The sequence below is a fragment of the Anas acuta genome, chromosome 13 (assembly GCF_963932015.1).
Source record: "Anas acuta chromosome 13, bAnaAcu1.1, whole genome shotgun sequence".
NCBI classification, from domain to species: domain Eukaryota; kingdom Metazoa; phylum Chordata; class Aves; order Anseriformes; family Anatidae; genus Anas; species Anas acuta.
In genome coordinates this window covers 5,550,382-5,578,351 of record NC_088991.1, presented here as the reverse complement: position 1 = coordinate 5,578,351, position 27,970 = coordinate 5,550,382, and the positions used below count along the sequence as shown (strand labels likewise).

Below are 27,970 nucleotides of genomic sequence, written 5' to 3'. Positions count from 1 at the left end.
TCCTTTCATGTCTAAAATCTTAGTTTCCTGCATTTCCTATTTTTCAGGGTATATTGATTTATCCATACCCCCCACCCCAATACTCTGCCTTTTTATTTGCTGTTTTTATTTCTGTGTTTTGTTGAATGGCTTTCCAGTCAGGTTTGGCTTTTCTGACTGCAGGATCCCAGTTGTGATTGAGACTTCTTGATATTTAATAAATCCTTAACTTCCAGCTTCCACTCAGATGTTTATTCACATTTTTTTCTTAATTTTACACAGTCCTGATTTTTGGGAAATGGATGTTATTGTAGAATAAATATTTCCGAGTGAAGTTGGAGAGAGTGAAACTGCAAGTAAGCCAAAAGTCTAAAACTTGTTAATATTTCGTTCTCTTGCTCTTCACACTTTTCCCAGTGCAACTACAAACTCCCTGGAGTGCAGGGGAGGGGAATGACATGACTTCAGACCTGTTTTGCAGAGTCCCCTGATTTCAGTTCTTGCAGCAGAGATTTCTCCTGCTGGATAACTTGGTTCCTTCCTCATTATCTAGTCCCACTGATAGTGCTTCTTCAAACTGACAGACCATTCCTGCTCCACCACCGAAAAGTTAGGAAAAGGTTTAGAGGGAACTGGATAAAATACGATTACACTTACCAGCTGACAGCTCGTGATAAGACAGTCCCAGCACTCCTTCCCCCTTTTGTTTGCCCCTGTAAAGTTTTTGCCTTGCTATATGCCGTGTAATTTTATAAAGCCAAGTAAGTGGCTTGTTCTGGCAAGCTTAGCAGGGAGGAGAGCACCTTTTGCCCATTATTGTTCTGAAAGTGGAAAAGGCGCCCAGGAGAGGCATTAATAGGGGAATCCAGTGGGACAATGGTGCTGTGAAGGCCAGTGCTGCAGCAGGGCAGGGCTGTCCTGCCAGGGCAGTGCCTGGGGAGCTGGCTCATAGCACGGGCTCAAAACTAAGCAGTTCCCTGCAATTTCAGCAAGGAAACTGAAGCAAATGAAGCCTGTATCTGCCCAGAGCTACTGCCCTGGGTCAAACAGCCTCCTGCACCTGTCTGAGTCTCCCCCCTGCTGCCCCTATCTATATTTACCCAGTGGGAACTTTCCAAGAATGGAAGTGGGAAGATAAATGCCTGCGGGGGCTAAAATTAGCCCCAGCTCCCTGGCCCTTCTCCCCGCTGTGGCATTTCAGCTGTGAGCTTGACAGCCTGCGTCCTTCCAGTTGCGCAGAGTGGATGGCCATCCCTGAAGGAGCCAGAGCTGCTCTCTCACCTCCATTTCGCACTTAAACCGCGGGGGAATTGGCCATGGGACTGCGGCAGCCCTGCCTGGCTCGGGTGTGAGCATCACCTACCTCACAGAGGTAAGGCAGCAGCATAGTGATGCGTGGGCAGCGTGGGGGATTGAAGATCACTTGGTAGCCAGAGCTTTAGAGGTGTGAGTATACCCTGTTGTTCTGTATGTCATCTTCGGCTCTAGAATTTTCTGTGTCCACCGATCCATGGACAGCTTGCATTAGCTCAAGTATTGAAGGCTCTGACTCTGAGCTTTTTGGATCAAGGAGCATCTGTGAGCTCCTCACACCAGTGTTTACGCTGTCAAAGTACTGCCCCTACATGTAATTTGTGTGTTCAGGGAATATTACAGCCGGCTTTATTTTTCCAGACTATTTTCATTGGAAGTATAACTGTCTTTTTAGATCAAATCTGTAATAATCCCTGACCCTCAATCCCTACCCCACCATCCCACGTATACCCTCCCCCCAAAGAACTATTAGCTGTGTCAGTAGGGGGGTTTCCAAAGCCCTAGCACTTGTTACTGGAGTGTCTAAAGAATAAAACTAACATAATTCCAAGTGTTTCTCTATAAACGGATTGGGTTTGTTTAACAGGTGGACGTGCAACAGAGCTTTGCCTTCCCTAGCTGCCAGCAAACTTGCTCTGCCTAACCCAAAAATAGAGCTGCGAAGGTGTCTCGGCACAGGGGAGCCCTCCGAGCTCGCACACCTTGCTAGCGAAGGCTGATGTGGGACACGTCTCCCGTGGCTTTGCCTTGCTGCCATCAGATGCTCGTTTGCAGAATGGGGCTAATTGCTCAGCGCCCTGCTGCATGGAGGCGGGGGAGACCGAGCCCTCCCGCTGCCGCTGCCTCTCCTGCAGGAAACCCGAGCTGCTGCAGGGCCGCGCTGCTGCGAGGAATTCCTCTGCCCACCCAGCTGCTCGGGTGCCTGTCCCACATCACATCCCTCTCCCTTGGTGCCACCCGGCCACCTCGGGGCTCTACCCTGCAGACACCCTGGGTCTCGGTCCCAGTGTGGGTGTAACAAGCTCAGGAACCCCTCTTTTTCCTCCCTGCACGGCCTGCTAGGAAACCCACAGCTCCTTCCTGCAGCCTTGTTCCTTCAGGAGGCAGGAGAGCGGAGGGAGGTCATTGCACTAAATTGGGATGTCAGAGTTTCAAGGGATGGCGATGTTGAAAATGCTTGATCAATATGGCTGTGCTCATGTTAGCTTCATCTCTTGTTGTGAAACCCAATCCCTTAAAAAAAAAAAAAAAGTGACTGGGTCAAAAAATTGAGTTCTTGTTTGTGAGTGCTCCTGAGCAAAACCCGGAGCTGGTGTCAGCTCCTAAATTGTGTTTTCTGTAGGCCTCGAAATACCTGGAAATGCAGCTACTAGCGAGGCTTCTTACAGAAGTGTTGGCCCACATAGAGCAGAGTCAATCCTGCTGCTTGTTCCCACCTGGCCTTCCCTCAGGCTCGATGGGAGCAGCTCGATGGGTCCTTGCAGAAGTTTGTGGCCGTGCAGGTTCCCTCCTGAGTTCTGGGTTTGAGTATCTTGTGAGTGGTCCCATGCCTGTCCCCCCCCTCTGGGGGCAGCAGAAAAGCATTTAATAGTTAAAATAAAAAGGTCTGTGAGTTCACCCATGCAGCCTTTGGCCTTCACCAAATTCACCTCATGTTCTTGATTGTAACGTTTTGAGAATATTCCTTCGATAACGCATAGAAAGTAATAACGAAAGGGTAGGGTTGGTGTTGGAGGTAACTGGTTCTAACCCTGTCGTGTTGTCCCGTAGATATTGGGCTTTTCTGTTTACAATGAAAGTGGTACTCAGGAGACAGAGCAAAAAAATGAGCCTCATGGATATCACCAAGATTTTCTCCATGCTCCAGCCCAGAGAAGACGAAGAAGGTAGCAGAGAAAGCGAGGAGCTGAACCAAGTGGTATCCCAGGATGATTATCAAACCCTGGAGAGGCTCCTGAGCCAAGACAGGTACAAGAGGGTCATCAACAGCCGGAGTGGCTGGGGCGTGCCCAGCACCCCGCTGCGCCTGGCCGCCTCCAAGGGCCACCTGCGGAGCCTGGAGGTCCTCTTGGCCCACGGGGCGGAGGTGGACAGCCTGGACGTCAAGGCCCAAACCCCGCTCTTCACGGCGGTCAGCAACGGCCACCTGGAGTGCGTGAAGGCGCTGCTGGAGGCCGGGGCGAATCCCTCCGGCAGCATCTACAACAACAGCTCGCCGCTGCTCACCGCGGCCAGGGACGGGGACCTCGGCATCCTGCAGCAGCTCCTGCACCACGGCGCCGAGGCCAACGTCCACGGGAGGGTGCCCGAGTGGGCCGCCAACTCCGCCGCCTGCTCCGGCCCGCTGTACCTCGCGGCCGTCTACGGGCACCTGGAGTGCTTCAGGATGCTGCTGCTCTACGGTGCCGATCCCAACTACAACTGCACCGAGGAGAAGATGATCGCGCGCATCAAGGAGCCCAAGACTCTGCTGGAAATCTGCCTGAGGCACGGCTGCCGGCGGGAGTTCATCAAGCTGCTCCTCGACTTCGGAGCCGACGTCTATTTGCCAAAAGTCGCGGTGGAAAAGATGCCACCCGGTAGCGAGGGCCTGGAGCTGCTGTTGCAGGCGAGAGGTAATCTGTGCGTGTGTGGCCCCTGGGCTGGAAATTAGCACCAATTTTTGTTTATTCGGGGGCAAGTTGCTTCAGATTCCCCTTCCCTTTAATTCTGCTCCCCAACAGAGAGGGAGATATCAGCCTGGGCAAGGCTTTCTTGCACGCTTTGACCTTCTTTGCAGCCTCACTTGAGAGCATGGCTCTCTCTAGTCTTACATTCCTGAATACTATTGCTATTTTATTCTGAACATTTCTTTCTTTCTCCCTCTCACCTTGACAATGGTGTTCACACACACAAAACACACCCACAAAAAAGGCTCTGATACTGAATGCCTTACGAGAAGGGTTTAACAAAGTTGCAAGGACAGGTCCACCCCTGGTGGTTAAATAATGGCTCAGATACACATGCTGTCCCAGGAAACTCCCCAGAGAAATTGCTGGGATTTAGGGGAGTGTTTTGTGGCAAGGCTTGCTCCTCATGTCCACCAAACATCCTCAGTTCTCACTGCTGGCTGCTGTTGGAGACAGACGACCTAATCAAGGGTCTTTGGTGTGACTCGGTGCAGCTACTGCATACGTTTATGTAAAAGCCACTCAATGTAAACCTTTTGGGTTAAACGCTGCTTTTCTTTGTTCTCCTCATTTCTGCTGCCAGCTTTCTTGTGCTGCCTAGGTCCAGGGAAACTTCACCTTTTCAGTGTAATATTGGAAGATTTCCTTTCTATGTGCCCAGCTCGCACCACGAAGCTTGTGGCTGACTGCACCGCGTGCCCAGCCCCAGCAGATGCTCGGTTTGGGTGCATTAGCTGATGTGCTTGTGACAGCACACGAGCTGGAGGGGAGCAGGGTTGTGTGTCCTGAAGCTCTGCAGTGATGGTTTTGTTTTTTCCCCCCTCTCTCCTTATGCAGCTCATCCCAAATCCTTGATGTCTCAGTCCAGGCTGGCGGTGAGGCGCCTCCTGAAGCAGGCTGGCCACGCGCAGGCCCTCGGCGAGCTGGACATCCCCCCGGTGCTGGTGAGCTACCTCCGACACCAGCTTTAGCAGGGACACACCGCGGAAGATGCCCGCCCCAGAAACGTGCCCAATGCCTGAATTAAAAGCTGCTCTGATGCTGCCACTGCACAGCATGAAACAGATGTGAATTTGTGACCACAAAGTACTTCTGCTTTACAAAGTCTCTCTTGAAACACATCGCCTGCCTGAAAAGATAGCGAGAGGAGTGGGAAAGAAAACAGAAGGCTTCAGCTCCTGCTCTGTGCCAGGCGTAGCAGTGACGGCAGAGCAGGATCTGAGCAGACCTGCAGGTCTTTCCCCACAGCGAGGCCTCAGCGGTGTGTAAGACCCATTCCCCAGAGAGGTTTCCAGCTGTTTCCTCTGTACTGCAGCCTGGCAAGGTCGGGAGGAGGCTGCATTCAGCCACAATCTGCTGCCCCAATGCTCTCGTGTGGCTGTCACCTCCTCCGTACTGTGTCTGGGGTGCTCCTGAGCCCAGGGGGACACTGGTGTGGCTCCCCCACAACCCCACCTGTAGGTGACTCAGGCAAAGGGCTACAGCAAGTATTCAGAGCCAGAAGTCCCCAGTGCCCAATCTCCCACCTCCCCTCTCCAGCACCATCTTTAAACATCCTTTCACCCTCCTCAGAAGTGGGGGTGTTACTGCTGAGGGGCTGGGGTGTCCGTCTGGGCTGAGTGCCTGTGACTGTGCAGGATTTTTTTTTTAATGTATGCTACTATTCTTATTAAACTGCTGTGGTCTGTTTGGTTAAAATATTGTTTAATTGGTATCCGAAGAGACTGAAACCCCGGCTGACATCATCCAGAAGTGACAAAGAGACTGACTGCTGCAGCCGGGGCCACCTGTAGGGGTTAGCAGCATCTATCCCCCGTAGTTTGTTCACTCCGGTGTACTTGTACCTCAAAGGTCGGAGGGAAGCACACACCACAAGGTGCCTTCGGCAGCTCGGCATGTGGGGTTTGCTGCGGGTTCCTGGCTGCTCTTGAACTTCTGCACAACATCAGTGTGCTGTCAGCTCTGCACAGCTCGCTGTTTGTAAACACAGGCCTGTCCTGCATTATTTATTGGTCCCCAATCTAATTGTTAGTTCAGAGGTTGTGGAATCTATTAATTAGCGTCCATTAGGCTGCAGGAAGCCTCCTGGGAGAAGCGTCCAGGCCCCCTGAGCATGGTGTGCTTCAAATTAGCCTGGACAAAGCATTGGAAATTGCTCTGCAGGGAGCAACTCTGCGAAACAGGGCTGCCTGATCTCACAGGTCCTGTTCTCCTCAGGACGATACGAAGCAGCCTCTTCTTGGGGAAGGCATTAACACCACCAGCAGCTGTTCCTCTACCTGGTGGCAGCACATCCCCACAGCCCTGGGAGAGCTGAGTGCTCTGTGCCCTCTTCACGTCCACCACTGCCAGGGGATCCAAAAGCAAAGCCCTCCTGCCTGCTCCCAGGGCAGGCCTGCGGGCACAGGGCTGGGGATCGGGGCAGCAGGAGGGTCGGCTGCCCTTGACCTCCAAGGCAGGGGTATTTAGCTCTGCCTCCTGCTGGGTGTGCTGGTGTAGCTGTGTCAGGGCACCCAGCAGGTGCTATGAACGGGTTTGAGCTGTCCCTGGGGTTTTGGAGGATGTTTTTTTGGGGATGACACCCCCCTGCATCGTGCCTGGGCCAGCAGGCAGGTGGAAGCGGCTCCTGCCTCACAGGCCCTGCTGACCTGGGATGGAAATCAAACCAGCTAATGCTTGAATGGATGAAAAACTTCATTTTCAGAGTAATCACACTAAGCAAGTACCAGCTGGTGGCCCTAATGCCAGCTGCACACATTTATTAATTACTGGATGCTTTGTGATCAGGAGGAGTTTTTGGAGCCGCTCTTGCTGTGCTCCCTCATCCTAGCTGTTGCTATCCCCTTTCTGAAGGCATCTCCCTGAATTTCTGGCTCATGGGGGCCGGGCTGGCAGGGGGCAGGATCCTCCCCCTCTGGCTGAGGGTGGGAGGCTCAGCCTGGTGCTTGTCCCTCGTGTGGGAGAGGGTTTTTACCACATTCAGTAAAAACCCAGGGTGCTCATCAGAAGGGAGAGAGGGTGGGGACCCCCCAGCACAACCCACATTAATTTAACGGGGATTTTGGCCTCTGGCTCCAAGGAGGTGTCCCCGGCTGCAGAAACCTTCGGAGCCCCTCGGGTCCCCTCCCCAACCCCGAGCCCGCAGCGCCCGCCCCACTCCGCCCCCGTCCCTCCCTCCTCGGCTGGCGCCTCCCCGGCGGCGGGCACGGCAGGGCCGGGCCGTGCTTCCTCCTCCTCCTCCTCCTCCTCCTCCGGGCCGAGCCGCGGCCGGGGCCCAGCAGCCGGTAAGGGCGGTGCGGCGGGGCCCTGCCTTTGTTGCGGCGGCGGCCGCCACGCAAGGCCCCGGCTCGCCCCGCCGCAGCGGGCCGCGGTCCCCCCCCCACCCTCCCCACCTCCTCTCCACGGGGGTGGCGGCCGCGCTCGGGGTTGGTTTTGATCGATTTCGTGATTTTTTTTGATTATTTTTTTTATTGGTTTCCTTCTCGGAGCGGGGCTGGGTCCGGGTGTGGAGCGGGGAGCTGAGGGCGTGGGGTTGCCCGGGTGAAGGGGGCGAGGAGGGCTCCGACCCCCCAGGGGGTGCGGGGAAGGGGGCGAGGGGCTGGGGAAGGGCTCGGGGGCGACAGGAGAGGAGAGGTGAGGAGAGGAGAGGTGAGGCTGGGCTGCTGAGGGGGGCAGGCTGAGCTGAGCCCCCTGCAGCCCCCATGCCTTCATCCCCTCCGTCTCCAGGGGGGCTGCCATGGGTGACACCCCACAGAGCTGTCACCCCACAGAGGTGGCACCCCATGGAGGTGGCACCCCACAGAGGTGTCACCCCACAGCCCGGTCACCCCCAGCAGGATTCGCGTCCCCCCCGCTTTCCGACGCTGGTGGCGAGCCCACCGGCGTGGTTGTTGGCTCTCGGGGGCAGCAGGGTCCCAGCAGCCCGGCTCGTGGCTCTGGGTTTCTTTCCCTGCTGAGACCCCGAGGTCTTCAGGGCGAGTTTGGACGAGGCTTTTTTGGCCGGATTTGTTCTGGTGTTGGATGTGGCCCCAGGTTCTTGGCCGTGCTTCTCGTCCCCAACCGTTGAGGCCTGACCGGTAACCGCCGGGGTCCTGCTTTGCACAAATTCAGCCACGAGTGGAAAGCTGACTTCTCACGTGTGTTTTTCTGGTAGACCAAAATACCCGCGCTGCCTTCTGGCTCGGGTTTCTGCTGGTGCTCGCTCTGGCCGGGGCAGGATGGGATCTGCCACGCAGCGTCGGCGTTCAGGTTCACGGTGAGCTGCTTGAGCCCCTCGATGCGCTCCGTCTTCCCCCAAAGGCTGGGTGACCGCACGTTTTTGTCTGAAGTCCCTCTTCTCCGTAAGTTCATTGTGACCTTCCCTACCTGGATGCCGTTGTTCGCACCCAAAAAGCCGCTATGAGGTGCCGAGACGAGCCGTGCGTGGAGCGAGGCACCCAAACAGCCACGCGCCGGGGCTGAGTGGGGAGAGGCAGGGGAATGCCTCCGTGGGAGGGAGCCGCCTTCCCATTCAGCTCCAGACTTCGTGGAGGCGTCACGAGCTCCTCAGGCAGAGCTGTTAAACTTACACCCGGCTCGGAAAAGCATTCGCTCGCGATTTTTTTTTTCATGTGGTTACTACTCGCAGTTGCGGTGGCTGTGATCTCGGTGCGAGGGGAAGGCGCTGCGATCCTGCCTTACCCCGAGGTCCGTGCCTGCCGTCGCTGCGCTGCTCCGGGTCGGCTCTGCTTGGGACCGAGGTCCTGCAGCGGGCAGGCTGCGGTGCCTCTGTGCTTGGTGGTGCAGCAGGTTGTTCCTCAGGCATCGGTGTTGTGTGACCCGACTCATTTCTCAGGTTTGGGGCTGATTTTCGGCTGCTGCCGAGCATCTTCGGTGGCAGGGCCATGCGGGGTGTGCTAGGTGCTGTTTGCTCCCCGGCGCGTCTCTTTCTTTATTTACCCATCTGTGTCGGCGTGCTCCAAACCCACCTGCCTGATGTTAAAACGCGATGAAACACAAAAGGATCCCCTTTTACAAAAGGGGAGGCAGGAGCTCCGAGCAGGGGAAAGCTGAGGTTGGTGGCAAATGCAAATTGTGGAGCTCGTTCTGAGTCAGCACCAGCATCTCGGGACCTTCTCTGGCACACCAGCTATCGCCATAAACACGAGGTGCTGCTGCCTAAGTGCAGCGTGTCTGCCTACGCTGTAGGGTTTTCCTTGCCCCAGGACCCCGGCTGTCTCCATAAGCATGTAAATATGGCACGCTGATTACACCCAGGTGGGGTAAAGGGTCAGCGCTTGCCCGCTGTGGATGCGGTTACACCAGTAGGTCTGGGGATAAGCAGCACCGGCGCCAGGCGCTCCTGAACCTGTAGATATCTGCCCACGTGGTGCTTCGCGTCGTGTAATTAGGGAAAAAAAAAAAAAAACAACTGAAGGAAATCACAGCTCCGACTAAAGGAGTTTCACAACTATCAAGCTCCTGGTAAATCAGGCCTCGGGACTGAAACTTTGAAGTGCTCGAGTCGTCTTTGTCTCTTAGACAGAATGACATTAGCACGCAGCCTTCCAACAAAACGATTTCCATCGCCTGCTGCTCTTACTGTAACGAAAAGCGTTTATGCAGCAGCTTGTTTGGGGATCGGGGCGCTGCGGCGCTGATGTGCCTGCAAACGGGGCATCGTGGGAAGGGAGGGCTGCTGCTTGTCTGCGAGCAGCATCCACGAAATTTTAGCTGAGAGGAGCTCCTGGGGGCGATTTGCAGAAGGATCGGGGCCGTGCTGCTGCTGGCACCGTGGGGCACCTCCATGAGGGTTCAGGGCTCTGTTGGGAGCACATGGGGGAGCTGCCGAGTGTGTGGTGCAGCTCAGATGCCGGCCCTCGCCTCTATTCTTGCAGCCTGTGTTCAGGGAGGATTTAATTTCTGTCATCGTGGGCACGGAAAAGGCTGTGGGGTGGCTCGGGGGGTACGGGGCACGCCGCATGGGAGGGCTCGCTCGGCCGCAGAACCGGGAATCTGCTTTAGGGGTAAGCGTGCTGCGGGGTAAGCACGGCAAAAGGGAAAAGGCGCCTAAGCTGAAGTAGATATAAAATGGCCACGAGTGAAATACTTTGGAAAATGGAAGGCAGTTTCCAGTTCTTGGGGCTTCTGGTTCTTGGGACAGGCCCGGAGGAACCCTTGGTTTGTGGGGTCACGCAGCAGCAGCAAGGAGCCCGGGGAAGAGCTCTCCCACCGTGGGTGCCTGCAGCTGAGTTCCTGCTGCCTCAGCCCAGATGCTCCCGAGGTCCGTGGAAGGATCTCTTTTGTCTGCGGGCTCGGTCAGGATCTGGTGAATTCCAGCCGGGGCTGGGCTGGGTGGTTCTTGCTCAGATTTTTTGTTCTTTAACTCCGGAGCTGGAGCACAAGCGCGCTTCTGGAAAGGTCCCGGGAGCAGCCTGCCCCGATGGCTCCCCGGGCGTGCTGCAGAGCTGGGCCAGCCCCGGGCTGTCCCTAACAGCAGCTGCAGCAAAAGCAGCCCCCGGGTTACGGAGAGGAGGTGCTGCATCTGTCACAAAACCTCCCAGCGGTGCTCGAGCGGCTCTCCCGGATTATAGAAATCCGCTCTCCGGCTGGGGGTGCCTCTGCCTCCTAATCCTGGCAGCAGGGCAGCCTCCCCCGGGACGCGGGTAAGTCCCTTAATTCCCCTTTCCCTGTCTGTAGCACCAGGACGCTCCTGTTCCCTTGCTGAGAATTAATTGATCGGAGCTCGTCCTTGCCTTGTGCCTGCGGGAATTAATTGCTCGTGCTCGGGTGCACACCTCCCGTGCCAGCAGCTGTGCCGGCCCCGTGCGCCTGCCTGTAGGAGGGGGGATTCCTGGCTTCTTGTGCTCAGGACTCGTCCCTACAGTGCCCCGATGGCTTTCAGGGGCTCCCCAGCTAATCTCTGCTGTGACACCAGGCAGGATTTAGCCGCCTGCTCACCGCAGGCAGCGCCAGCCCCCGTGGAGGAGAGCGGCCTCAGCCCCTCAGTGTGTTGGGGGGATCAGTCAGGGCTGTTTTCCCGAAGCTTTTAGGGGCAGGCTGGGCTGCTTTCCTCCTCCTTTGCTGCTGAAGGTTGAGGTGGCCGGGCACGTCTGTGGCCTTACAGAGTTAGGAGAGCCCAGCGGGTGGAGGGCCCGGGGCAGAAAGCTGCACCTTGCCCAGCTCCCCCTGTCCCTCTTGGCCACCCCAGGAAGCTGAGGACAGGACAAGCGCCGTCTTTTATTGGGATTTGCTTGGTTTTGCTCTTAACCCTGACTACAGGTTTGGGGTTTTGCCCTCGGTGCCTTCATTTTGCGAGCGACCCTAACGAGCTGTGCGGTCGCGGCAGCGCGCGTCCATTGTGTCAGAGCGAGTTTGTTTCCAAATCGAGTCAGTGAAATCTCGTTCCTGTTTCATTGTTCTGCCACTTCTTAAACAATCTGTGCATATACACGTGTGCGTGCTGTTGTCTTTCAGTCCTGTCTAAGGAGATCTCTGCAGAGCAGCTCTGGGGAGGCTCCAGAGAAAGCCCGCAGTTGGTCCAGCAAGGTTTGGGAAGCGTCCAGGAGTCCAGAAGCGCTTTGTCAGAGCTAGAACAGTGCCACAACCCCCCTGGGATGCTCTGGGAAGGCCCCAGAGGCCTCGAATCACCAGGGCTCTCGTTAATTACGGAGGCAAACAGATGTTGTGATACTCTCTGTGCAGGCTCCCAAGGCTCGAGAGAAGCTCTGAGGTGGTGGGTTTGCTGTTGAGCTCCAGGAGCCATCGTCCGGGCGTATTTCTGATTTGGGATCTCTGGGCAAAGCCCGTGGGAAGCTTTCCCAGCCTGGTACCAGGCAGGGCTAAGCCTCAGGTAGAGCGGCTCAGCAGCGCGTTACGAGCTTCATTGGATTTGTTCTCTCCCATCCCAACTCCGGGAAAGAAACGTTATTTTATTTCTCAGTTATTGACATCAATCTAGGCTGAAAGTTTAAAACCTCTCTCCCTGCTGCTGAGATAATCTGATCGGGGTGGTTGGTAATGAATGGTTTTAATGCAATTCTTCCGTGCTTGACAGATGATTTTAAAAACAACTGAAATCTGGTGAGAGGGAGGGGAAAAGAAAGCCCAGTAACTAACTCGGGAGGCTTTTGCAGCGCCGGTTCCAGACGGGGACGAAGCCCCTCGCCTCGTTACAGCGCTGCAAGCGACTCCGCGCCACCCCCTGCCTCACCTCACCTCCTCTCTCTTCTCTCTTTGCTTTAGGTCAGCCACGATGCTTCAGCCCGCGTGCCCGGAGGAAGGCTCTGCCGCCCGAGTCCTCGCTTCCAGCTAGACCGACGCCAGCCCAGCAGCTGCCATGGAAGCAGCGTGCGCCGAGGAGCCGGCCGGGAGCAGGTCCCAGTCCGCCGCGTGCCGGCAGCGCAAGGGCAGCGAGCAGCAGCCCGAGGAGAACGGCGAGCGGCTGTCCCAGCGCAGCGACGCCTCGGTGGCGGCCGTGGAGCAGCAGCAGCAGCCCCAGGCCCCCCCCGGCAAGCTGAAGAAAACTGCTTTCAAGCTGTTTGGAGGAAAGAGGAGCATCTGCACGCTGCCCAGCTTCTTCAGCGGCAGGAACAAAGGCCAGGGGAAAGGAGCCTCGAAAAAGGGGCTCAGTAAAAGTAAGACCCACGATGGGATCAGCGGCGCTGTGTACGACGAGGGCAGCAGGGTGCAGCTGGAAAGCCCTTCGGATGGAAGCAAGGACTCGCATCCTTGCCCGCTGCCGAGCTCCCAAAGCGTCCACGTGGCCATAGACACCAGCGTCAGGTTCGATTTTGGCAGGCAGGACGGCTCTCCGCCAGGGAGCAGCGAGGGCTGTGAGAAGAAGCCCTCTGGAGACAAGTCAACCTTCCCCAGGCCGAAAAAAGGCCTGAAGGGGCTGCTGAACAGCATCCGGCGTCACCGCAAGAGCAAGGTGGCTGAGTGTGAGAAAGCAGAGCTCCCCGAGTGGGCTGGGGGCTCCGAGGAGGCCAACAAAGCTCGAGGCACGGGAACGGAAACCCAAGGAGCCACAGAGGAAAGGGGACCTGGGTCTGTGCCCCTCGCTGCCGCCTGCCCGGGGAGCTCGGAGGATAACTGCTCGGTCGGCACCACCACCAACTCCGGGGAGGCTGCTGAGCCAGAGTGGCTGGGGGCTGAGCAGGGCAGCCCCGAGGGTGATGGGGTGGCGATGCCGGGGGACCGGGACGCCCTGGATGCAAAATCGGAGGCGGCCGCCGCCGTCTGTGCGGAGTCTGAGTACAGCCACCTCCCCGTGGCCCTGCACCCCGACTTGGCAGACAACGACCCTCCCTCGCTGCACTCCGGGGACCAGCTGAGCCTCATCTTTGGAGACGTCACCTCCCTGAAGAGCTTCGATTCCCTCACGGGCTGCGGGGACATCATTGCCGAGCCCGACATCCTCAGCATCGCCGAGAGCACCATCTCCGTGGAGCGCAGCAGAGACGCTGCGAAACGCAGCTCCTGCCTCGTCACCTACCAGGGCGGCGGGGAGGAGATGGCCATGCCGGAGGAGGCAGAGGAATACCTCCAGCAGATGTGGGACAGCGCCACCGAGGGGGACGGGGGCTACGAAGCCCAGCTGCCGCCTGCCGGGAGCGGCCACGACGCGCAGGCGGCGAGCGGCGAGCTGGAGGCGCGTGGTTTGCAGGAGGCAGAAGCCCTCGTCGAGCTCCTGACGCCGCAGAGCGACCAGCAGGAGTCCGCACCCAACAGCGACGAGGGGTACTACGACTCCACCACGCCGGGGCCGGAGGACGAAGGCGGGGATGGGCTTTGTGAGATGAAGAAGGAGCGCCTGCCCAGGGACAGCTACAGCGGCGACGCGCTCTACGAGTTCTACGAGCCGGACGACGCGCTGCTGAGCCCCTCGCACGGGGAGGAGCCCCTGTTCGAGAGCAAAGTGTCTCGCCCGGAGATCTTCAGCTACTTCTTGGACTTCTGTCTCCCTGCTGAGAAGGGCTTGCTCCAGATGATGGATCGGAAGATGGGCGTTATGGAAACGGAGGAGGAGCGGCTGGCTGCCATCCAGAAGGAGCTGCTCTACTGGGAGCTGCAGAGGGAACCGGTCCTGAAGCGGCTCGATGCTCCCCGGGAAAAGCAGTACCTTGAATGTAAAACCAGAGCAGCCAACTCGATTGGCAAAAATCAGAGTGGCCTTGGTAGTGAGCAGATTGCCTCTCAAGCTCCAAACAGGAGCGTGAGTAGCGGGGTTTCGGGGGCGAGAGGTGAAAACCCGGAGTGGAGGGACTTTCCAGGGCCTTTGTGTCCAGAGAACTGTTACAACAGCCAAAAAGCCCAAGGAAGTTGCCTTATTCAGCTCATGAAGAACAACCCAGGGTTCGATCCCGACCCGGACCGGGCGTTGTTCGGGGGGTCCGTCCACGTGGCCCCATCCAAAACGGGGCCGTTCCCCGGCTACAGGCCCCAGGAGCGCGAGAGCTGCTCGCAGAGTGACCGCCGCGACGGGGCTGAGGCCGCCCCCGGGGAGCCCCAGGCCGATGGCGAGCGTGAGCCCGAGCACGCCGTGAGCTTCTCGCAAGCGCTCGTGGAGTTCACCAGCAGCGGGACCCTCTTCTCCAGCCTCTCGGAGAGCCTGGGCAGCTCCGACTCCGGCTCCTCCTTCACGCAGAACCTCCCCGTCCTCCCCACCATGGTCACCTTCGACATCGTGGACGTGGAGCAGGAAGGGGAAGGCGAGTGCGAGCAGCACCTGGAGATGAACGCCGACGAGGACATCGCCGCGTCCTTCGAGGCCTTCGACGACAGCTACATGCAGAAAGAGTCGTTCGCTGAATGTGACGAGAGAATGTTCCCCGGGTACCCCCAGGGCTCCTTCCAGAGCTGCAACTGGGGTGTCGCCAGCCTCCCCCGCCACCTGCGCCTGCACGGGCTCAGCCCGGCCATGCCAGCGCCGCTCTCCGTCAACAGGAGGAGCAGGTCCCTGGACACGGAGAGCCTCGAGTTCGAGCTTGCCGACCTGCAGGTGTCCAAGAACGGCCTTAAGCCTTGCCAGCTCTGGTCTAAACGGGACAAAAAGGACTCGGACGGTGCGAGAAGGAGCAAAGAGGACGCCGAGCTGGCTGCTCCTGCAGGTGGGGAGGCCGACGGTGTGCTGGGCTGGCCGGGCTTGCAGCACCTGCAGTACGACGCCGAGCTGGCTGCCGGGGGGGCGAAACGCTGGGGCTTTGCTCCGGCTGCTGGGTTGGAGAGCGGCTGGGAGCCGTCTGAGCAGCCCCACGCCGACTCCCCCTTCCTGTCCCTTTCCCGCGGCAGCGCCAGGGAGGCTCTGGAGAGGCGGCCCCAGGAGCCGGAGCCGGACAGGCAGCTGGTCAGGCCGTCCAATTTACCTCTGCAGGCCGACACGAGGCAGCCCCTGGAGGCGCCCGGTGCCTACAGGTACCACCACGGAGAAGTGGCGGCCAAAAAGCTCGCCCGCGTCTTACCCCTGGGCGAGCCGGAGCCGCCGCCGCCGAGCTTCGGCTTCGCTCAGTCCCCGGAGAAACCAGCCAAGTGCAAACCCGTCGGCGTGGCCCAGGGGGTGCCCCAATTTCACGACGACAGCACCGAAACCTTAAAAAACCCCTCCTGCTTCGCGGAGCGCTGCGGGAGCGCCGGCCAAGAGCTGCTGAAAGGGAGAGCCACGCAGGGCAGCGCGCTGCCCGCCGGCTGCCCGAACCCTTCGCTGAATGTAACGGGAGCCAAATAGCTCCTCCTGGGCAGCCGGGGGGAGGGGGAAAGGGTTCAAAGGGGGGGCAGGGGGAGGGAGAAAGTGAACGCTAACGAGTGACTTTAATGAGCGACTTTAATGTCCGACTGGGCCAACAAAGATGAACTCCTGCAGCTGCAGTGAGCGCCGCTCCGCGCTGCTGTGGGCACTCCGGTTTGATGTAGAGCAACCTCCTGGATTCATGGATTAACACTGAGGCACTTTTGGTTTGTTTTTTTTTTTTTTCCCAGCGCGAGCCACCACTCCCGACTACAATACACAATGCAAAACGCGGCCCCAGTGCCCGGCCCCAGTGCTGCTAGAATAAATTCTGGAAACGGACCCTTTTCCAGCACGGCAAGGTTTGTTCTCGGCAGGTTCAGCTCGAGGGGCACCGCCACCTCCAAAGGAAGGATTGGAGGATTTGATGTTTGGGAGGAGCAGGGAGCGTTGCTGCCCTGCGCCCTCGCTTCGGGCGTTGGTTGTTTGGGGTCACGTCTCCCTGCTGGGGGGGGTTTTGGGGCCAGGCAGCTTTCGGGAACCTTCCTGAAGCCCCCGCTTCGGGACGGAGCCAGGGGAGCAAGTCTCGGGGAAGCTTTCAGAAGAAACTGTTTTTTTTTCTTCCTCTTCTCAGTGAAACGTTTTGTTTCGGAGACTTTTAATGTCTTCCACCTTGATCGTGATTTGGGGACCCCAGAGGAAGGATGCAGGTTATTTTGAGAGCAAGGGAAGGAGGCGATTCAGGGGAACGTTGCCGTAACAGTTTTTTTTTTCCTGCCCAAAAGGAAAGCAGGGGCTTTTGTGTGCGTGCTGATAACATTTTTCAGCTCTAGCTTTAATTTGCTCAAAAATACAGCACCCGGAGAGGTGTCCTCTTGATGGATTCCCTTTCCAGAACAAAACTTCAGCCCCGTTTTATCTGTCGTGGTCTGTCTTTGTGGTGCGTAATTTCCAAGTGAAGCATTTCCCGTGCTTTGTCCCACATTCCCAGGCTCTCCCAGGCCACGGGCACATGTAGGAATTCTTTGAAATAAGCTCAATTTGCATCGTGCCTGTAGCTGCGAAGCTGCCGGTGCTGTTACTTTCTTCAGAAGGAAGTTCTGTGGGTTTTTCACTTTGTGTTTTTTGTTTTCTTTGCAGAAACTCACGCGGGGACAGTATTCTGTTAATTGGGATACAGGATTTAACACAGCCTAAATTAGGCTTCGCGACTTCTTCCTCCTAACTGGAGGGAACAAAAAAGCTTGGAGGGTGCTGCAGGTTTTTGTTTGGTTTGGTTTTCCTCTTTCAACGAGCGTGGAGAAGGGACGTGAGCGAGGGAGGCAGGCTCTGTGCTGAGGCTGTGAGCTCCTGGGAACACTTTGAGGCTGCTGGAGCAGAGCTCCTGTCTCTCCTCAAGGACTCTCCGGTGTCCTGGGTGATCCTAAACACTGCTGTCTGTGGCCCAAACCTCGCCTTCTGTGACTTACGAAGCCTCTTCCTGCTTCTGTCCAACTTCTGGAGCCTGATCTTAATTCAGTTTCAGATCGCTTTTTTTATTTTTTCCTTCCCCGCCTTGCCCCTTTCCTGCTTCTTTTCACAGCAGAGCTTTTAGCATTAAAAAAAAATGATCCCCAGCTGGCAATACCCCAGCGTTCCCCTCCTCCAGGTCCTGCTGTTCGTGCCTCCCGCTGACCGACCTGCTTGGAGCACGAGCAGCACCGAGGTACCACCAGTTGCTTTGTGCTGCGTGCCCAAGCAAAGCCAAGTCCTGTTGCTCCTTCTTGGGACGAGGCTTCTTACCCCTGTCCCTGTGCATCCACGAAGGAGCAGGGAACGGCAAATTCTTCAAAATTCAAAGCCAGGCTTTGATTTTTGGCAGTTGCATTTCTGTATGATTTTTTTTCTTGTTTTCCCCAGCCTCCTGAGGCTAGAGCAGAGCTGTCTGCGCATCTGTGGGACTAAACCTTCACTTTTCAGTATTTCTGTACCCCCACCTCCTCGGGGAGGTGCTGTGGGAACGCGCTGTGCCACGTTTTCCTGTCCTCTGCGCACTCCTCTGTTACCAAAAGGGATTTCGTGGGACAGAGCAGCCCAAATTGACACCGCTGTGGGACGGGTGGCAGGCAGGCAGTGCCAGCAACACCAGAGATGCCACGGCACAAACCGGTGCTCACGGTGATGGCTCGGCTTCCGCAGCCCCTTCCTGGATTTTTAGTGCTTATTTTCTTTCACCAAAGGCATCTTGCAGGTTGGGGGGGGGGGTTGTGTAGTGTTCTCATAAATGACGCAGCCTTTGCCAAAGTTCTGGTGAAGTATGAAAGTGTCTCAGTGCTAAAATGAATGTACAGTTGCAAATGCATGTCTCTTCGGTAATAATTATTTTGGTTGTAGGTACGTAGTGGAAAGACTTCCTGACAACAGGTCCTAGACTAACGTGTGAAAGCAATACAGGCAAGACTTGATAATCTGACTTCATACCAAAGGTTCCTCCTCTTGATTTGATTGGAACTAAATGAAGCAGACACCTGCTGATTTCAAGGGAGATTTTAGAAAGCGTTTTAAACCCATTTTCCTGGATTATTGGAGCATTCTGCCCCATTAACCAAAAGAAGTAAGAATTCTCGTTCTGCTAACCCGGGCTGTAGATTTGCAGTGCCGTGGAGTGGGTTTCGTTACCCAACGCCCTCCTGCTCTTACAACACCTGTGTGCTCTGGGAGAAATAGGACCAGATCTTCCCCACAATACTTTTTGACTTGGAAATTATAAAAGAACTACGCTTTGAGTGCCAAATACAAGCTCCTGAGCCTTGATCTCTTCCTGGTAGGGATTTAGGAGAGATTTCTCACAGTTGCAGTGTCCAAATTAACGCTTAAATCCCTGGAGGGGGGAAATACTCGCACCCCCCTTTCAGAAGGAACAGGTCTGGCAATGAAGCTTTTAAGGGTGATCCTCCATCCTTTCTCTGATTTAATTGATGTTAATTGATAGTTTGGGTTTGCTGTAGCCACACAGGGAGTGTTTGGTGGCACAGGGAGCGGGCACTGCCAATTTGGGGTGGGATCGACCTCCGGCTGCTTTCCTGTAGGGCAGAGGGGCTGGCAGCCCGTGATGCCCTCAGAGCTTGCTCGGTCACCACTGCCAACCTTGTACCGAGCACCATTTCCAAGCAATTCCTCACCTGGAGCCCATCTGGGCTAGAAGCAGCCCCGTTTCTCACCCAGGACTGCAGCAGTTGTGCTCGTCTCTGGATGGAGCCGATGCCTTTTAACCTGGTGTAACAGAGACTTACCCGAGGAGCCCGAGTTTGAGAGTAGTAATTGAGGCTTTTTGTGAAAAAGGAGCCTACTGAGCCAAAAAATAAGTCGTAGGAGTGAGGATAGCAGGTTGTCTTGCTGGGATGTTGAGGAAAATCTCCCCCAAACCTCAAGGAACCGAGTACATCCCTTGCAGGGAAAGCCTTGGCTCGGAGCGGTGGATTATCGCAGAGCAAACCACTGCCCTTCAGGTCAGCCTACCAAGTAACTGTATTGCATTTTGGGGACTTTGTTCTTCTGTTCGTTCGTTTGTTTTTTTATATACACACAAGAAAACGGTCGATTTTATCTATTTTTGTATAGTTTTGCATTTTATATTCATGGGGAGATTTTATGGACTGTTCTTTTACTTACGTACGTTGTGTTTTAAAATGGTGTGGTTTACAGTTCCGATGGAGAAAAAAAGCAATTTATTGCTGTCACTGCTGCTGCCGCTGCCTGTGCAATGCAAGAAAACCACCTCGCTTCTCACACCCTTGTGTACCACGCTGCTCAACGTGATACGAGGGCCTGGCTCTGCAAACCAGCAGCCGGGCCCTTGCCAATACTTACTCTCTCTTTGTGGACGCCGCTAAGATGTCTTTGTTTTAATACTGGTTTGTCACACTTGTCAACCTGTTTTCTAGCTTTGTTTTTAATCTGAATTTGTGGACCGTGGTGATTTCTCCCTGAAAGTGTTGTCGGCTGTCTTTTAAGCTAAAAAAAGCGTGGATTTCAGCTGGGGCTTTCCCTTCTGTGTGCGTAATTACTCTGTCCAAAACCGGGGCTGTTCTTAAATCCCCGTACAACCTCGCGGGGCAGGAGATGCTGGCAGCTGGTTTGCGGTGATGATCTTGAAACCGGTGGCAAAGTTCCTCTCTGGAGGAGAGGAGGGTGCCCAGGCCGTGTCTGTCTGAGAATCGTTCTGAAAATAACCCTGCGGTCTGAGCGTCCCTCCCCGCCTGGCTTCTTCCCGGAGCAACGCTGCCTTGAATTTTGGGATCTTAATTGAAACGAGAGCTGCTGGTAAGCTAAGACCTAACACCACTAGTTAACGTGGTTCTTTTCTGCCTTTTTTTTTTTTTTTTTTTTTTTTTTTAGTTGAATGAATATGCTGCTTTGTTTGCTTGACTCTACGTCTGTGCCCCTGCAGAGTTTGCAACCCTGTGTGGGGTGTAAGGGCTGACAGAACTTCTCTGCAGAAGGTCACGTTGATTAATTGAGCAGAAGAGAACAATGCCAAACAGTGACAGGCAAAAAGAAAATTAAATGCTGAAAAGCTAAAAAAAAAAAAAAAGTAAATTACTGTGACTGAGAGCAGATTTGTCCCTTCTTCCCCTGACAGCCAGCGCTGGCAGAGGTGCCGGTTCCATCCCAGGCGTTTAGCTCTGCACAGGTTTTTGTCTTTTTATTAAATAGCTCCTAACAAAAAGGAGTGCTGCTAGTTTTTTTTTTCTTCTTTTTTTTTTTTTTTCTTAAATGGCTTTGCCCCATTCCCAGACAGGGCCGGGCAGGCAGGTGGCTTGGCAAACACTCCGGGGGCGTGCTGACCCTCGCTGCTTTCACATTCCCTCTGCCCCTCGCTGTGCGGGCCCCATCTCGAGTGCAGCTCAGACCTGGTACCGGCTCTTCTCTCCGTGCCTGTATGATCCCAAAAAATGGACAAGGAAAAAGGCCTTCAGCCTGGCCAGCCCCCCTCCTGCCCCTCCGGCACCCCGCTGCGCGCTCCCCACTGCTGGGAGCAGCGCCCGTCCTGCCGCTGCCTCTGCGGGTGCCTTGCTGGTGGTGCAGGGAACACGCAGAAACCTAGAGAAGCCCGGCAGTGCTCACCAACAGCGCTTTGCCCACGTCCATCTCTCGCTGGCCCCCTCCGTGGCTGCCTGCAAGGGAGCCCTGCTGGCGGCACCGCTGGCCCCAGCGCTGCGGGCAGCCCGGCGGAGGCAGTGGGTTCCCCTCCGGCCCCTGGGAGGGGACTGACTGGGGGGGGGGCTTTGTCCCGGTCTGGTCTCATTGCTACTAGTTCCTTCAACTTTTTAATGTATTGACTGTGTTTTAAACTGAATGTTCCTTTCACTGAATTCTAATGAATAAACTTCGGATTTTTAGAGAACGCCTGGGCTCGCTTGGGTGTTTTTCTGGCTTGCTTGATCCTCGGTGATATCTTGTTCTTCTCCCTCCTCCCCTCTCCTGTCTCCTGGTTGCAAGCGAAGTGGCTTTTTTCAGCGGGAGAAGGCTGCAGAAGATGGGTGTTAGAGCACAACACACTGGAACGGGTGTAATTTGGGGGGAGAGAAGATACAAGCGAGCAGCCACCCCCCTCCCTACATTGCTCCTGCTTCATACCCTCCTTGGCTGCTGCCTGTTCCAGAAGGAGCGCCTTGAACCTCCCCGAGCCAGCCACGAGCTCCAAGCGAGGAGAAACGAAGCCCCCAGAGCTACGGGGACATGGTGCCGGGTTTGTGGGGGCCAGGGGCAGCTCTCCTGGGGTCGGGCAGCCATGAGGCTTGCAGCGGGCACAGTGGCTGGAGCTGCTCGAAACCCGGTCCTCGATGCATCTCATGGGAGGCAGCTGGGAACCATCGGGGGCGAGGGCTTGTCATTCAGACCCCTGTGTTTTAATATTTAATTATTATTTATTCTGCTGCATTTCAGCTCCCGTGGGAGGGGGACCAGCAGGAGGCGAGAGGCCACCAGCCCCGTGCCCGGCCCGGGGGAGTCGTGGCCGTAATGGGGCCAAGTCCTAATTACACCTAATTGAATTTAGGGAGGGAAAAAAATACCCGGGCAGAGCGGAGCTCTTTAGCAGAGGGCAGGCACCAGCTGTCGCTGATGGACGAGCTCCGATTATTATTCTTCATTTTAATCACGGGCAGAAAGTCTGAAAGGGGATCGGAAAAGGAGCTGCCAGGCTGGGGGCAGCACGCGGGGGGCTCCGCTGCTGCCAGGGGACAGCCAGGGAGCGTGGCTGTGGGGGCAGCGGGGTGGCTTTTCTTTCCCAAAGCCATTTCCGAAGCCCCGACAGAACCACGCTGTGCCACCAAGGGAGACGCAGGTGAGCGTCCCGCTGAAGATTGGGGTTGCTGCGCATTTAATTTCCTCTTTACCCCCCCGAGCCCTTGCGTTAAGGTCTCTGTTCTGAGGGCTGCACCTGCAGGCTGCTGTCCCGGGGCACCCATCCTCGTCCTGTGCCCCAAAACCACGCACACGGAGCAGGGATGCTCAGCAGTGGGATCCCCATGGCTCAGCCCTGCTGCCGTCCCCAGCGGCCGCCGACCCCGGGAGCTGCGTGCTGGGGATTTATTTGTTAATCTCTCTATTTTTAGTATGATGCTGAGGTCTGCTTTATGATGGAAAAGAAAAAAAAAACCACAAAACACACAGACTGGGCTGCAGCGTCTCATGGGAAGGAGCCGGCACCTGCCTGGAGCTGCTGAGCTGTTCCATCTGCTTTGGGCATGCAAAATATCGCAGCAGCAACAAGACCGGGCTGCTGCTTGTCCTGCTCCCCAAAAGCAGCCCCTGGAGGCATCGGGGCTTTGTCCCCCACCCCACAGAGCTTGGGAGCACGCGTGAGAGCTCGGCTTTCAGCAGCACCACCCCCGCAGGCAGCAAGGTGAGGGCTGCAGGTGTCGGAGAGCACCCCTTGCCCGCCCCAAATGCCCGCTGTCATCAGATTCCTCTTTGCAGGGACCGCTTCCAGCCCTGCGGATTTTGGGGCCCGGTTTTGGTGTTGGGCTGACCTCTAAGGGAGAGCTCCGTTATTGCAGCGCCTGGGCTGGAGCGATGCTCCCCGCACAGCCCGGGTTTGTATCGGCTGCAGACGGTGACCCCACAGCCTGTGACCCCACAGCCTGTGACCCTACAGCCTGTGACCCTACAACCTGCGGTCCCTCTGCATAGGAAGCCACTGCACGGGCACAGCCAGGGGCTGACAGGGTGGAAGGAAACAAAGCGGTGTGCTCTGCATGTGCTGGGCGCCCAGATCTTTACATATGAGACGTTTTGGGGAGAAAAACCTCTTTCCGTGTCTCCCTGCTGGGCCTGAGCTGCGCCGGCTTTGTGACACCGATGGCTTTGCCCCAAAACCTGAGGGTTTGTCGGTGCCTGGTGTCGGGGAGCTGCCCCAAGCGCTCCCCTCCCGCTGCTTTTCGGGGCTGCTGGGGATGTGCCGTGGGCTGCCGGGTGCCGGAGCTGCAGCTCTTCATTTCCCAGCCCCACAGCCTGCGCCTTCGGCCTGGTGGGCAGGGAGCAGGTTTGGGCAAAGCACCCGGCACCAGAGGGCATCAGGGACCCGCTCATCCCCGTGCCACCCATGGGACCTGCGGGCTCTGCTCCAGGGATGGCTTTTTTCCTCCTTGAGAGGGAGGAAAGCCAGGAATCATGCCCCGTTTCAAAAAGCCCCCTGCACATCAGCACAATGCACACGATATTAACCTAGATAGCCATCCTGCACAGCATTCGCTTTGTGTTTCAAGTTTTACAATGGTTTAAAGCAGAGAACCTTTTATTTTCTGCACAGGCGCGGGGTCGGGGATGCGGGATGCTGTCCCCTCTGCTCCGACCCATGGTGTTGGGCGCCCGCTGGTCACGACACCCCCTGCAAGCTGCTGCTCCAGCTGCACCTTCAGAGGCACGTCTGGGTAAGGTCGTCGCAAGAAGCCTTAGGGATTGTGTGAGCTGGGGGAAGCAGCGCAGGTTTCCCCCAGAGCAGGGGCTGGAGCCACTGCTGACACAAGTAGCGGAAGGAGGACAGAGGTTGCAGCCTCCCAGGCACCGTTTTTTTATGTATTTCCTCCTGCTCTTGCTTCCGTGTTACCAAAAAAAAAAAAAAAAAAAAGAAAAAAAATCAAATAAATCTTCCGAAGCAGGAAGGATCCTGGGTGGAGATCCTGGGGAGACGATCGCCCACGTGCTTTAATGCCGGGGCTTTGCGAGACGTTGCTGCTCCTGCTGCTGCGGCTGAAGGCGCCCGTTTGCTTCCTGCTCTTCAGCACAGCGGAGTCGTCCCCATAAATGCCAGCCAGGAGTAGAAGAGGACTGATGTGGGGCCATCCAGCACCTTAGGGAATATCTGAGACTGGTGCAAGGCCACCTCTAGGTGCTAATGAGCCAGGCGTGCCCGGAGCAAAAGCCAACACGAGGACACGATCGCTGGATGGAGCCCCAGGAGGGGTGGCAGCCCCGGCTGGATATGGGAAGAGTCTCCAGGACAGGATTAAGGGCTGCTTGAAGCCAGAGGAGCATCAAATATGATTAAGGAGTGATTAAGGTTGACTTTGGAAAACAGGACTTGAGGAAACAAATGCTGGGAGATAATTTTTTTAAGATTTCTTTGCTCTCTTGGTGTGGTGAAACAGCTTGAGCTAGAAGGAAAGCAGCCGAGCCGGAGTTTCCCTGACGCAGCCCTGCCCCCACTGATGTTATGAGTTTTGTTATTGTTTTGTTTTCTTTGTTCACTGCCTGATTTGCAAACCCTGGTGCTGGGGCTGTGGGTCACGGGGTGCTGGATGTCCCCACTGGCTGGGGTTTGAGAGAGGAGCTGGAGGGATGGGGTAGGGTGGGAGAAGCCTTTCTGTGCATGATGCCACATTCCCTGCGTGGCTGTGTCAGTGTCTGGCCCACAGCGTTGGGTGGAGGAGCTCCTGTCCATCGGCCCTGCGTGATCCCACGTGGCATCCCAGGAGCTCTCTTGCTTCACATGTCCTCCCCAGGGACTGCTGATTTCCTCTTCCCATCCCAGGAGGAGGAGGCAGTTCTCCAGCAGTTCCTTGCCAGGCCCATTTTGCAGGGTCTCTGCTTTCCCAAACGCATCAGAGGTGCTGGGGTGACCCCAAGCTCCCCAGCTCCCCCGGAGGGGTTCAGGAGCTCAGGTCTGGGGTATGGCCCTGGCTGCTCCCCACAAACCCGGAGCTGGCTCCTGAGCTGGAGCCTGCCACAAGGCTGGAAGATCTCAGCACCACCGTGAGCAAACTTCTGACCGTAAAGGCAGGGCTGCAAGCTGCTGGTCGGTGCCCTCCCACAAGATGCAAGGTGCGGGGCTTCCAGAAGGCACCAGGCAGCTGGGGGAGCTCCCCAAGGCACGTGGCAGACTCCTCGTTTTCTTTCTTTCCCCACGGGCTGCTCGCAGTGTTCGCGTGCGGGTTTTCCACGGCTGCCGAGTGGCTGTGACGGGGAGGCCGGATCCTGGGCCGGCCGCGGTGCTCGTCTGCGACGTGCTATTAATAACCCGCTGCCGTGAGGCTGCAGGAAGCGAAGGAAGTGGAGTTAATAGGTGGAAACGTGTCCTTGTGTTCCCACTCGCTGCGGCCCTGCCCGTCGCTGCCTCCCCTCCCCAGCCCGGGCTGTGGCGGTGCTCAGGGGCTGGGGGCAGCTGTGGGACAGCCCGGTTTGGGGCAGAGCACTGCAGAATAGGGATTTTTTAGGTTTCTGGAGATGGTGTTTTTCTCTGCTTGGCACCAGGCTGTGTGCTCAGCACCATCTGTGTGGGGCCTGGCCCATGGTCACCTCAACAAGGGAGCCACAGGCTGTGGGGCCGGGCGCTGGAGAAAATGGTGCCCAGCTCCACGCCGGGTCTCGGCTGGAGGCCAGAAGCCAGAAGGAAGCATGTCAGGGTGGGAGAGCCGACTGGGTGCATTTAGGGCACGGGGCAGGCTCCAGATCCGGGTGAATTTAGGGTCTGGGCATCCTCTATCATCTGAAGCGGTGTGAATAAAGTGCAGCAGGAAAGGGAAGGAGACGAGGAACCTGCCGGCTCTGGGTCTTCACGCTCCAAACAACTTTGGGTTTCCAAGGGGACTCTGGAAATTAACTCCGTATCGCTTTTCTGTCTCTCCCCATCTCACTAGGAGCGGTTTCACCCTACAGCATGGTGCCCGCGGGGGCAAAGGTGAGGAGCGAGGGAAGGGACGGAGTTTCGGAGGCCACCGCGTCGCCTCCAGACACAGGGAAATGCCCCGGCATGGCAGCTCGGCTCCACCAGGCCTCGTGTCCGCCTCCACCGCTCCTCACAGCCCTTCAGGGTCTGTTCCTCCCCTGGTGGGCCTTGGGAAACGCCTGAAGGAGCCTCTGATCCCATCGTTTATTTCTTGCCCTGTTTGTGACTGAGTTTTCGTGGCCTGGCTGTAATTTCTGTCATTTAGCTCTCTGCAGAGCACTGGGGGTAAGCACCCGGGAATGTCCCTGGCAGAATCGGGATTTAAGGGCTTCCCCCTGCTTTCTGGAGTGTTCCCTGCAGGTTTGAAGCTCCTTCCAAAAGGACTACAGCTGTGGTGCTGCTCCTGCCGCCTCCCAAGCTTGGCGTGGGCATAGCGGCCATGGCTGATACCCAGAAGAACGGCACTGCGGGGCCTGGTGGTGAAGCCCAAATGGGAGAAGGCCCTGCTCCAGCTTCCACTGCGAGCCACAGAACCAAAATAAAACATTATGTTTAGTGGGAGCGGGCCTGCGCTTCAGAGCCCTGGCCCCTTCAGAGGCCGTGTCCCCTTCAGGAGGCCGAGGGTGTAGGAGGCCAAAAGGGGCTCCTTGCCACCTGCCTGGAGAACGTTTGGTGGTGGGTGAATCACTGAGAGGGTCAGCGAGGTGGCTGTGTGGCACAGCTGACACGATGGTTGCAATCCCACTTAATTGCGGGGTCCAATTAAGCCGCCCCTCTGTAGCACACACCTGGCCCCTCACGGAGAGCACCGTGCCTTCACCCAACCACCCCTCTCAGTGGAAAAGCACCAATTACACCCCCTAAACCTTTCCTAACAATGATTTTGTTTCTCCTAAGTTTTAGAATGGCCCCAAAACGTCGTCGTTGTCGTTTTTATTTAAGAAATAAAGGAGACATTTAGCCGTCGGGTCCCCGTACGGCCCGGCCCCGGCGGGGCGGTGGCGGCCGGCCCGGAGCGGAGCCGCCCCCGCGCTTCCTCCGCGGGCCGTAGCGGGGCCGGGGCGGGGCACACGGGGCCCCTCTCCGGACCCCCCCGCTCGCATCCAGCCGGAGACCCGCTTTCAGGAGTCGCTTTTTCGCTTTTTATTATTATTTGATCGATTATTACTTTTTTTTGGTGCCCCTGCGGCCGGTGCCGGGCGGGCCCCGACGGGACGGGGCTGCGGGGGATGCGCGGGGGCGGCGGAGCCCCGCGGCCCGCCCCGGGCCTCGGCGGGTGCCCCCCGCGTCCCCCTGCCCGAGGGCGGCCCCCGGACCCCGGGGCACCCCCCGGCCCCTCCGGAGCTGCCCCAGCCTCGCCCTGAGCCCTCCCCGGGGGGCCGGGGGGGTCCTCAGGGGGCCGGGGCACGGAGGGGTTTGGGGGGCCGGGGGGGGCGGCAGCCCGGGGCAGTGCATGGCACGGGCACCCTCCCTTCCACCCCCCTCCCTTCCGTCCCCCCCTTTTACCACTTTTTATTTTTATTTTTTTTTTTAACTTGGAATAACTCGCACCGTCACTTTTCAACTTTAAAATTTGTTATTATTTTTTTTGGGGTGTGTTTTAAAACGTTTCAACTCCTCGGCAGCGGGGACACCGGGACCGTCCAGCAGCGGGGCCATGCGCTGAGGTAAGAGCGGGGTCGGGACGCAGCCCCCCGGCATCTCGGACCCTGATCCGCCCTGTCAGGGAACCCCTAAAAAACTACTGCTTAAATCCAGTAGTTGGGGAATGCTGCCTGCTCCCTGCATGGCATCGTGACAGGTTTTGGGGAGGGGGGAAACAGGTGCCAGAGGTGCCCCATCCCAGGGCATCGCCAGCTCTTTGGGCGTGGGGCTGCTTGGGTTTGGGTGCGTTGTGTTTGGCCTGATGTGGGGCGTTAAGGGGTGTCGCTGATTAACTATTAGGGCTTCAGTTGGGGTCAGGGTACCCAGCAGCAGGTACCCAGGGTCTTTGGATTGCCGGTGATAATTTACTGCCTGCAAAAGCAAGCATGAAATACACAGGTACACAGCCTGGAATTAACGTGTTGAAAGGCACAAAGACTCTGTAGAGGTGCTGGGATCTTCCCTCGTGCTGGGATCTTCCCCGTACGTTTTCTTTAAAATGGGGATTTT

The 27,970-nt window shown here is 56.9% G+C and overlaps 3 protein-coding genes across 17 annotated transcripts in view; all 3 read left to right on the top strand.

The window, feature by feature from the left end:
* Nucleotides 1–1,155: 1,155 nt before the first annotated feature.
* ASB12 (ankyrin repeat and SOCS box containing 12) lies at nucleotides 1,156–5,660 on the top strand. Of its 2 annotated transcripts, none has more exons than XM_068697540.1 (3): nucleotides 1,156–1,351; nucleotides 3,064–3,908; nucleotides 4,800–5,660. In XM_068697540.1, exons 2-3 carry the CDS (start codon nucleotides 3,086–3,088, stop codon nucleotides 4,931–4,933), a joined length of 957 nt encoding a protein of 318 aa, XP_068553641.1. In that variant the 5' UTR covers nucleotides 1,156–1,351; nucleotides 3,064–3,085; the 3' UTR covers nucleotides 4,934–5,660. The 2 variants fall into 2 exon arrangements, with proteins under 2 accessions (XP_068553641.1, XP_068553642.1); XM_068697541.1 differs by having other exon boundaries at nucleotides 1,156–1,425.
* A 1,412-nt stretch (nucleotides 5,661–7,072) lies between these two features.
* AMER1 (APC membrane recruitment protein 1) lies at nucleotides 7,073–21,052 on the top strand. Of its 7 annotated transcripts, none has more exons than XM_068697538.1 (4): nucleotides 7,073–7,246; nucleotides 12,186–15,052; nucleotides 15,918–16,028; nucleotides 16,807–21,052. In XM_068697538.1, the coding sequence occupies exons 2-3, from the start codon at nucleotides 12,280–12,282 to the stop codon at nucleotides 15,992–15,994; spliced, it is 2,850 nt and encodes a 949-aa protein (XP_068553639.1). In that variant the 5' UTR covers nucleotides 7,073–7,246; nucleotides 12,186–12,279; the 3' UTR covers nucleotides 15,995–16,028; nucleotides 16,807–21,052. The 7 variants fall into 7 exon arrangements, with proteins under 7 accessions (XP_068553639.1, XP_068553637.1, XP_068553638.1 ...); XM_068697536.1 differs by having other exon boundaries at nucleotides 7,074–7,246; nucleotides 12,186–15,648; XM_068697537.1 differs by having other exon boundaries at nucleotides 7,074–7,246; nucleotides 15,918–21,052.
* A 5,828-nt stretch (nucleotides 21,053–26,880) lies between these two features.
* ARHGEF9 (Cdc42 guanine nucleotide exchange factor 9) overlaps nucleotides 26,881–27,970 on the top strand; it is a 171,648-nt gene continuing 170,558 nt past the window's right edge. For 4 of the 8 annotated variants that reach the window (XM_068696576.1, XM_068696577.1, XM_068696575.1 and 1 more), the window contains exon 1: nucleotides 26,884–27,483. The gene's annotated coding sequence lies outside the window, so the exon portion shown is untranslated. Of the gene's footprint in view, nucleotides 27,484–27,970 lie in introns of all 8 variants that reach the window. The other 4 variants (XM_068696580.1, XM_068696578.1, XM_068696573.1 and 1 more) reach the window with 3 other exon arrangements.